General features: G+C 40.7%; 2 protein-coding genes across 2 annotated transcripts in view; one reads left to right on the plus strand and one right to left on the minus strand.

The window, feature by feature from the left end:
- LOC119838705 (ubiquitin carboxyl-terminal hydrolase 30 homolog) overlaps positions 1–3,010 on the minus strand; it is a 7,881-nt gene extending 4,871 nt beyond the window's left edge. Inside the window, exons 1-6 of the mRNA XM_038364787.1 lie at positions 2,572–3,010; positions 2,144–2,316; positions 1,753–1,909; positions 1,408–1,577; positions 975–1,062; positions 514–644 (exon numbers count right to left, since the gene is read on the minus strand). Coding sequence (XP_038220715.1) covers positions 514–644; positions 975–1,062; positions 1,408–1,577; positions 1,753–1,909; positions 2,144–2,316; positions 2,572–2,842 — 990 coding nt within the window. The 5' untranslated portion in view covers positions 2,843–3,010. The remainder of the gene's footprint in view (positions 1–513; positions 645–974; positions 1,063–1,407; positions 1,578–1,752; positions 1,910–2,143; positions 2,317–2,571) is intronic.
- Positions 3,011–3,327: 317 nt separating this feature from the next.
- The window catches only part of LOC119838629 (GATOR complex protein WDR24), a 9,309-nt gene continuing 2,013 nt past the window's right edge, over positions 3,328–10,623 (plus strand). Inside the window, exons 1-13 of the mRNA XM_038364648.1 lie at positions 3,328–3,700; positions 3,820–3,936; positions 4,113–4,228; positions 4,917–5,023; positions 5,602–5,815; positions 7,141–7,229; positions 7,699–7,858; positions 8,001–8,173; positions 8,445–8,664; positions 8,749–8,879; positions 9,263–9,393; positions 9,641–9,808; positions 10,249–10,436. Coding sequence (XP_038220576.1) covers positions 3,601–3,700; positions 3,820–3,936; positions 4,113–4,228; positions 4,917–5,023; positions 5,602–5,815; positions 7,141–7,229; positions 7,699–7,858; positions 8,001–8,173; positions 8,445–8,664; positions 8,749–8,879; positions 9,263–9,393; positions 9,641–9,808; positions 10,249–10,436 — 1,914 coding nt within the window. The 5' untranslated portion in view covers positions 3,328–3,600. The remainder of the gene's footprint in view (positions 3,701–3,819; positions 3,937–4,112; positions 4,229–4,916; positions 5,024–5,601; positions 5,816–7,140; positions 7,230–7,698; positions 7,859–8,000; positions 8,174–8,444; positions 8,665–8,748; positions 8,880–9,262; positions 9,394–9,640; positions 9,809–10,248; positions 10,437–10,623) is intronic.

Consider the following 10,623-nt stretch of genomic DNA (forward strand, 5'->3'; position numbering starts at 1 on the left):
CCCGTAAAACCGAATTTACAGGCAACCATTTTTATATTCAAAAGCCGTTACTTGTAATTTGGTCTTGATCTGCCATTTTTAAGGCGGTTTAGTTTTTTTTTACTATAAATATTAATAATAGTATAGTTAAACGTCTAACAAGAAAACCTCTGTAGCTTAAATAAAGAAAATATATTATGTCATTAAATAGATGTCGTTTGACATTTCACATTTTTAATATAGCCCCATTTATCGGAATATCCAATTTTGCAGTAATTCAAATGCGCATCGGAATCGATCTTCCCGTGGGTACGAGATGTGGGGAAACCAGTGTCAGTCATTGTCTCCAAACATAAATTTTCAATAGCAGCGAGCATGTTAATACAAAAAGAACTATACATTTACAAACAATCAAATACTTTTGTGTATAGTTATTTCAATTATTTGAAATAAAAATGAATCGACCAAAAATTTAAATTCACAGAAAAACCAAGTCCCCCCCCCTCTGCTCTCCCTTCACGTGCCACAACGTACCTTCCCGAAGCTGAGCGTGCGGATGTGCTTGGTGTAGGCGTGCTCGGGCGTGTCGGCGGCCGCCTCGGGGCAGCACTTGCCGCAGCGCAGCCCGCTCACCAGCTCCGGCGACGTGAACGCGCGCAGCAGCCCTGCGCACGCGACACATTCACGCTTATTTTCAACCGATTTAAAACGCGCTTTTCTTCTTAACCGTTTCAGTCACACATTATTAAATAGAAAAAAATTGATCGCGAGGAGGCGAGACTTGAAACGGCGTCTTTTTGCCAAAGCGTGGCCACGCCTAGCCTCTCGGCCATCCGTGATCCCGGCACTGTAATCGAATTTCTTCAACATAAAATTAAATTTAAGTACAAAATTTAATTTAATGTTCCAGTTACGAGTTTTCGAAAAAAATATAAAAACTTATATATTAAATATAAAAATCTAAAACAATGTTTAAAATTATGGCAAATACTCACCAGCTAAACTATATGATCCAGACACTCCGGTACTTGCATTGCTCATGGATAGAGATATGCTGTCGAACTTGTCATATCTAATTGGACTCTGCAATACAAAATCGAGTTGCAAATAAACTGTTCGTTATTGCATGTATTTCCTTATTTAGATCAATCATCCATCTTTAAAGAACCTTTTTCAAATAGAATGAAGATAATATTAGTAGGAAAGAATATCAGATAGGACGAGGCATGTTAAAATTTGTACCAAGAATAGGGTTACTTTACTGTAATTATTACAAATGCTTGCATTGTGTTTACATTATATTTAAATCTTTAACTTGCGTATTTTGTTTACAATTCAATAAGAGATGGCCAGGTCGAAGTTATATACAGCAGTGGTTTTGTTGGCATCAAATAGTTCTCTTGGTATATAGCAACAGTGGTAGTATACCTTGGTGGAGCACACGGTGCAGTGCGTGCGCGTGGCGAGGGTGCCGCGGAAGGGCAGCGCGGGCGCGGGGCGCGCGGGGGCGCAGGCCCAGCGCCGCCCCACGCTGCTCAGGTGGCAGAACGAGCGCGACACGCCCTTGCGGAGCGGCGTTGGCTCCAACCCCGGCTCCTCTGTGAACAACCACATAATAGTGCTGGTAAGGATAAGGCAAGACAACTTTGAAGTCATATTTATACACACCTACACACTAGTAGTACTGACTACATACATTTAAGCATGTATATATTACATAACAAATTTGTATGATAATTAATTTGGAAAGAGATAGTTAATATAATTCTTTACCTGGATCAGCTAAATCCGGTTCAGTGGGCGGTGCAGCAGAGGCTGGTCGCGCAGGGCGAAGCGCAAACGAACCGGACGGCGGCGACGCGGGCGAAGCGAGCGCGGACCAAGCCTTGCCGCCACCTCCGAGCCCTAGAGCGTCTGACAGGCATCCTGGCTGGAATGGTGGAGGGAAAGATTATATTGTTCATCTGTTTGATTGTATATTTTAAAGTTGCAACAGCAGTTATTCATAGAATATGAATAAACTGTGTTGTAATTTAAAATGAAATGACTTGACCTATTACCTCTTGGCCATAAAATTTGACAAGGACCTAGGGTTTCCATAAGATCAAAGTTGTTTTAACTTAGCATTCACTCACAGACCACCAGAAAATAACATATTTTAAACCTTCTTAGCCATAGCCGTAGTTTCTTCCTCAATGCAAGTCAGTAGCACATGCAGCAGCTCATGTGCGTCCTGCTGGTCTGCCGGCACCACCCAGCCTGCTGCTCTCAGAGCCTGCAGCACTCCAAGGGGACACACTGGAGTGCCACGAGCAGACTCATGGGTGCCATTTACAACTGAATGATTTAATATATATAAATATTTATTTTTTGTTACATTAAAACAAATTAATTATTGATTAATAAATGAAATATTGTAGAAGAGTGATATGATTTATGACTGAGATAACATGAGTTAAAGTGGAATATTATAGTCCATGACGGTGTAGAACTCATAGCTAATTTAAACTTTATGTAATCAATATAAAAATGTTTATGAAAATATATAATGTTCAATGAAATTTAGAAAGCAAAGAGATTCAAAATGAGTACCTTCAATAACAGTGTACAACGTAGTTATCATACTATTATGGCCATCGGCTTTCGCGTATTTTCTTAACCAGTCTATAAAAGTAGGGCAAGCCGCCAGTGCTTGTAAAAGGGTGTTTAGAAAACATGTTCGTCCTAGATTCTGGAGCCCCGCGATCTGACCTCTCCGCTTACGGACCTTGGGCGCTCCTCCAGGCCCCCACAGCACAAAGGCCCCCACAACAACCGCGGCCGTAAGGCCAGCAGCGACCAAAATTCTATCACCACCGTCCATTGTTTTATCTTAGGAATATTTGAATATCTTCCTATTCATACAGCCATCACGGACATTATTAGATAACATAAAGCTAAATTAAATAATATCTCAGATACAGCGTAATCCTTCTCCTTTCCTCGATACTCGTGATATTTTTTTATTTATAAGCTTTGACACTTCTGACTTCTTAACTTCACAAAATTATTTTATCTGTCAGTATATATGACAAAACCACAGAGCAAAGTCGAGTCATTTGGACAATAAGATTGTCCAAATGACTCCTATTAAATTTTGCTGTGTAGCATATTTTTACCTTTTTTTACCGAAATGGAGTTTGATTGAATTTTTCACAATATTGTTTAAAATATTATTAGATATATAAATACTCCCTGAAAATTTTTCATAACCGATAATATCAAAAGTACCAGTAGTGAAATGGTAATTGTTAAAATTTAAAGAAAGCGTATGATGTCAATGTCAAAGTCAAAGTTCAAAACATGCTCAGAAATCAAAACATCATACCTACTGTGTGAATCAAAAACAGATCATAATAATATTTATTGCATATTGTGTATTATGCTTTGCACTGATATTGTATATAGAGTGATATGTTGATGCTCGTTTTAATTTATCATCATGAAATCGTCATATAAGACAACTATTCGTTTGTGTTTAGATATTTGTTTTTAATAATTTACGTTTTTAAACTTTATTTTATTTTTGCTTTACTAAATTTGTCTTGATAAAGATTTTCAAATACAAGAATATCGACTAATATGATACCATCAAATACTATTTGTGTTTCACAAGAAGGGCCTGCAAATGCTTTGGCACTAAATAAGGACTGCAGTCAAGTTGTTATTGCTGGGAGAAATGGTAAATTTGAATATATTTCTATTATATTTGTACACATTTTCTAAATATTTTAAGGATTAGGTTGCCACATCGAAATTATGTCACCAAGATGTATAGTTTATTCTATCCTTATGTTTCAGTTTTTAAAGTATTTTCAATTGGAGAGGATGAGTTTTCGGAAGTATGCAATCTTAGAGTGGGAAAGAATTTGAATCTCAATTTTTCATCGATCGATGTCGCCTGGAGCACTATTGAGGGTAAAATTAATAAATAAATGTTATTTTTAAGTGTTGCAGCATAATTATAATGGTTTAATTGGTCTCAATAGTTGTGGTATTACATTTATTGTACGATTAATTTATCAAGTGGTAAACTGTAAAAATTTTAAGGTTAGAAAATTTCATATGTCAATAACTTTATATAATTTCCATAGAAAATACTCTAGCCACAGCAGCCACCAATGGAGCTGTTGTTGTGTGGAATCTAGGCCGATCTGGACGATCCAAACAGGAACATGTATTTTCAGACCATAAACGGACAGTCAACAAGGTTAATATTTTTATATAATAATTAAGTACTAAGTAGTAATATAATCTGAGTTTTATACGAATAGTCTCATAATACCAACTATTTCTTCGCCCTACTCCAACCATTGCTTCACCTAAAGAAACATAATATAAAATTTCTTGTTATATCCTAGTTTTGCTAGTGCTACATTTATAAACTAGAATTCAGAGATTTTGAATATATCTAACTGTGAAAGAATTTTTAGAAAATGGTATAGTAGTTCCTGAGATTAGTGCATTCAATCAAATAATTCAGGTTTATTTTATTAGTACCAATACTACTAGACAATTATGAAGATTTTTATCGAATTGAATTCACAAACTCAAAATGGAATAGATTTATAATGATCAAAGACATTTCTTAATCTTTCATGCTCAAAACTGAGCCACTTTGAATTAATTTTGCTGAAATTAATTCATGTACCATGTTACATTATTTCACCAATTACTGCAGATCAATCTAGCCACTTGTTTAATTTTAATTTTAAGTTTTATAGCATTGAAATGCTTTATAAATGAGAAATTTTGAAGGAATAGAAAAAATTTGATCACGAGACAGGATTGGAACCTGCGTTTCTTGCCTAACCGTAGCAACGCCTAGCCTCTCGACCACCCGTGATCCTGCCACAGTAATCGAAAATAAAATCGAATTTAGTCAATTGTTTGTTCAGGTAAGCTTCCATTTAACGGAGCCCTCACTGTTGATCTCTGGTTCGCAAGATGGCATGATGAAATGTTTCGATCTACGCATGAAAGAGGTGGCCAGGACGTTTATCAGGTATGTTGCATATCATGTTTTCGTTCGTCTTCAATTTGTTTTTGTTTGTTTTAAAAAATCTCTATGCATGTACCATGCGCTTTCGGAAGAACTGTTTACCGCGCACGACTCCTCCGTGGAACAAACTACCCGCTTCAATGTTAAGCCTCGACCCTAAAGAACCTACAACACACCCACAACTCTAGGTTTTGTGGATGCTTATGATCGGCGTCTTTTTTGTTTTACCTTCGTCTTTTATTTTGCCCGCTATTGTCCTGTCCTACTATCCTTCCTACTAATATTATAAATGCGAAAGTTTGTAAAGATAGGTGTGTGTTTGTTACTCTTTCACGCATAAACTACTAAACCGATTGTAATGAATTTTGGTACGTAGACAGCTGGACAACTGCAATAACATATAGGCAACTTTTTATTCCGATGTTCCTACGGGATACGGACTTACGCGGGTGAAACCGCGGCATGCAGTCGCTGCTGGTGTCTGCACGTATCTGTTCTTTTCGACGTTGTGATGTGAATGCCGAGCACGAGTACGCACTCGGTTCGCTAACGCGGTAACAAGTAGCGTCCCCGTCCGCCAGCAACACGGAGTCGATCCGCGACGTGCAGTTCAGCCCGCACACGGCGCACCTGTTCGCCGCGGTGTCGGAGAACGGCACGGTGCAGCTGTGGGACGCGCGGCGGCACGAGCGCGCGCTGCACCAGTTCACCGCGCACTCGGGGCCCGTGTTCGCGTGCGACTGGCACCCGGACGTGCCCTGGCTGGCCACCGCGTCCAGGGATAAGACGATCAAGGTACGAACGGTGAAGTACATTTTGTACCGTGAAAGTACAGTCTGTCGAGGTACATTCTGTTCTGTCGAAGAACAATCTGTACCATCAGGTACCATCAGTACTATCAAGGTACAATCTGTACTACCAAATTTGTATGAATCTTACATCAACCTGTATATTTTACATAAACATTATTTTATGAATAACTTATTTTTGTGTCAAACTGTCTCGCTTCATAAATGCTTTATGTTCTTTCTTTCCTTATTTTTATATAAACTTGTTTAACCTGTCATTGAGAAAGTCCACCGATTTTCTGTGTTCTACATACATATATTTTCTGTATATAAAACCCATGTATCTAACCTGCCAAAACTGTCAGCATTTATGTTTATTAACATGTAAACTTAGATTTGGTCGACATTTTGTATTATACTTAATTAACTTGTATTTGATGCGCTGGTAACATTTTTCTCCCGGCATTTTTTTCTTCTTATGACAGGTTAAAATATTTTTATATAATTTACTTGAATGTATAAGTTATTTACCAACACTAATGGATATATGTTATCTAATTATTTCAAATAAATAAAATACATATAACATTAGTTGAAAAGCATTTTAATCTAACGACATAATGACTATTCACTGAACAAAAGTCACAAGTGGGTCAAATGATAAGCGATAAAGCAGTCTAGCCACTCCGGCGCTTGCTGATATGCTAATAATAGCCTTTTCCGTGTCTGCGCTCTGTACCTATTGCGACGGAACTTGGAGACGATTTTAGAAATGCAACCACCTTTAAAAATATTGTCTAGGTCGTATGGAATTCTCTGGTTCTTTCCGACCATGGTCTATATGTTTATAAAATTTTATTGTAATTAATTTAGCCGACTTTACGCGACAAACGACTAACGTGCTGACAGAGAGATCATGCTCCTTTGGAAGGACATCACCGTAATCCAATATCGACTCTATTACAGCTCAGAATTGTAATTCACTTTAGTGGGAACCCCTTTATTTTACTAAGTCCATCCTTCGCATTGTGATCATCTTTCGATGTGTTATATTGCCATTTTATTTCCATTTCTTTGTTTTTCGGAGAAGATTGAAGATTGTTTGTTTTTTTTACCACATCCTCTGTATAGAAAGATATCAATGCGGCCAGGTTAGTTTCGTGGTATCTTGAAATATTTCGTATCGCTTTTAAATAAAACTGGTCGTATTTGCTCTCATATTGGTGACCACACAGTTTAAGTACACCTATAAAGTGGGGGAGATATACGTATTTTGTTTACAGTTTCCAGTATTATATATTAAGGTATGATAATTTGTGTTCTATATTCCAGGTGTGGGACATACACGCTAAGCCGAACTTGGAGCACACGATATATACGATAGCCTCTGTGGGACACGTCAAATGGAGGCCACAGAAAAAGTATGTAACCTATTTTCATACATAATTTACATTTTTTTTACTAATAATTCATTAATTTGGTTGTGGGGATTTTATATGATTATAATATAGGAACTTACGGCTGGGTGAAGCGATATTGGTGATTCTTTATTTGAAAGCTTTCCGTTTTTATATATTTCACCGATTATATATATATTTTTTTTTATAAATAGCGTACTGTCTCTTAAATGAATAAACAAGAATAAAAAAGGATGGTTATCATTATCATCATATGACAATAAGTGACACGTGTGAAAAAATGAAAGCAATTTCTTCAGTTTGAATAACGAATAAAACAAATGAAAGGATGACCTGGATTTAAAAAGCAACCAAAAATAAAAAAAAAAACAGTACGCCAAGTCGCGCAAAGCGTGATGGAAAAGATGGTGGAAGAACGTTCTTTTGTTTCTTTGAACGAATTGTGCGATGACATAGTATTTCTGGTGCTCAGGTACCAGGTGGCCTCCTGCGCCCTGGTGCTGGACTGCGCGGTGCACGTGTGGGACGTGCGGCGCCCGCACGTGCCGCTCGCCACGTTCGCGGAGCACCGTGACGTCACCACCGCCATCGCCTGGCAGGCCTCGCCGCACGCCTTCCTCTCCACCAGCCGGGTAAGTGTTGGAGGGGGATGATTGACTTTTATGTGCTGGGGTACATTCTCTGGGTCAATTGATAGCAGATTGAACCTTCTTTACTACTATATTTCAAAATATTTCCAGGGCCGATATATCTAAAAAGTTAAATTTTGGACAGGACTGCAGCCTGTACCGGCACCGGTTCGCGGAGGCGGCGCACCCGGTGCTGTGGGCGAACCCGCAGGGCGTGTGCGTGTCGGCGCGCTCGCAGGTGGCGCACGCGCTGCCCGAGCGGCCGCTGCCCGCGCGCGCGCCGCCCGCCGCCCCGCCCGCCGCGCCCCCGCCGCGCGCGCCGCTTGCGCACGCGCCCTTCAGGTGAGCCCGCTGCGCGTGCGTCCTTAGCGCTGTTGCGTTTTTGAACGGAAATTATCTATGCGATGAACTAACAATTTTGATTAATACATTTAGTCGTCACTTTTATGCTGTGTACAAGATTACTTAACTATATAACTATATAAAGATCCGACTCGAAGGACCATCCATCATTATGGTCCTTCGAGTCAGTATAACCTATATAAAAATACGTAATGCTAAAAACTATAACACATTACGATGTGTTCAGCCGCAAGCAGCCGACGGCGGGCTCGCTGAGCGCGGCGGCGCAGGCGGCGCTGGAGCGCGCGTTCCCGGGCGGCGCCGCGTCCACGCTGACGCGCCACGTGCCCGCCGGCGACGCGGCGCCCGTGCTGGCCTGCGCCGCGCGCTACCGCCTGGCCGGCGCCGCGCCGCACGAGCTGGCGCGCCACAACGCGCAGGTCGCGCGCGACGCCGAGCGGCACATGGTCAGTCGCCCGCCCGCCGATCGTTCATTCACTTTATCCCGTGTATCTTCTTGAATGTATGACATAACGAAGCATCCCGTGCAGGTGGCGCACGTGTGGGAGGTGGTGGCGGCGGTGTACAGCGCGCGCAGCGGGGCGGGGCGCGCGCCCGCGCCGCCGCCCCCGCGCGACCCGCCGCCCCGCGCCGACCCCGCGCCGCCCCACCCCACCTACAAGTGAGAAGACTCGCTCCCTCGAGGCGGATATTTTTTGACATACATCATCTTATGAATGTTACCTTTACCATACACAATGTGAAGCTTTTTGAGACCTTGGAACCGGTTGTAATGTAAATTGATACTTAGTTATGTTAGTGTTTTTTTTAATCATACCGAGCATAACTTTTGTACATTCGAAGCAGATCTAAGATTTTTTTGATACATTTACAAAAAGTTTATACATAAAATGATACGTGTTTAACAATTCTCAAAATCTCGCTACAAGTCGATAAACAATTAATTAAAATGCTATTCCACATCTTATATGTAGATGTGTGTCTTAAATTTTAATTGCGACTTCTTATACACCACTTGTATTATGAACGAGTCGGACGTTGCAGCGGCGCGGAGGAGGAGGTGGTGGAGGAGGCGGAGGAGTGGGAGAGCCGCACGCACAAGCACAGCGGCGTGCTCGGCCTGCCCACGCACACCATCTACATCCCGCCGCACAAGTACGCCAAGCGGGACAACGGTGCGTGCTCACTGGTGCATTATAATACCAATAGCGTTCATTTTGATATTTATTGTGTATAAATACAACTAATACAATGACTTTATTTCTATATTATACAAATTGCGTTATCCTGAAAACAATGATGTCATTTCTAAGATAGCAAATTTAATTTTCAAACAATCTCGAATAATGCCATATAATTACCATACATTTTTCTATTCATAAAAATTTTCAAGCACATATAACTTTAGTGTTTATGATCCAGAGACGAGCGGGTGGGTGTCGGCGGCGACCGCTCACTACGTGGACGTGGACGCCGCCGATTGGACGCTGCCCGAGGAGGCGTTCCCGCTGCGTGCGCACACGCACGCGCACGCGCATGCGCACGCGCACGCACACCCGAACCCCGCACTCGACGAGCACGATGAGCACGGTGAGTTTAAGTTGGGTTCGTGTAAAATTATACTGGGCTCAAGTGGTCAAGCCACACATCAACATAATTTATGACTGAAAAATCTACGAAATAAGAAATGTTTTAACTCAACTTGTTTCGTTTTAAAAGAATTAAGTCTGAACGTTAACTCTGCAGCTTAAACGCTTCTAGTCTCCATTGTAAATAAAATTTGCTAAAATTATGTAATAAGCATTTATTTTTTGTTATTGTGTGCAGTAATAGTAACATTGGTGTCTTGATTAATACAAATAATGTTATATTAAATATGTTTTACCACTTATTAATTAATTTCTGCGTTAATATAAAATTTAAAAAAAGCTCTCAGGTAAATGTGATCTTTTGATAGTATTGATTCAACTGTATTATGATGGATATGTAGAATGTTGTCTTTATTTAAAATTTTCCACATATGCTCACAGAGTCTGGAAACTTAAGCGGTCAAATGAATGGTGGAACATCAGGTTCACCCGGAGGATCCACCGGCTCAGGCTCTGTGCAGCCCTCTGGGGGTGTTGGAGGAGTTGGGGGCGGTGTGGGGGGAGCAGCTAACACAAACACGTCGCCTACGCTACAGAGATCGAATAGTCTCACTACAGCAGTTCAATCGGTAGGTTCTTATTGGTTTTTCTTTTCTGTAGCTCCTGTATGATACCTGTATGATGGGCAACTAGTAATGTTTTTTTGGAAAATGAAATTGTAAATTAAGTGTAGATTTTTTATTGCTTTTTTTGATAATTTTGAGCATGTTTCAGAGCGAGGACGGCTCGGCGGAGCGGTCGGGCGGCGCGGGCGGG

The sequence above is a fragment of the Zerene cesonia genome, unplaced genomic scaffold, assembly GCF_012273895.1.
Source record: "Zerene cesonia ecotype Mississippi unplaced genomic scaffold, Zerene_cesonia_1.1 Zces_u004, whole genome shotgun sequence".
NCBI classification, from domain to species: Eukaryota; Metazoa; Arthropoda; class Insecta; order Lepidoptera; family Pieridae; genus Zerene; species Zerene cesonia.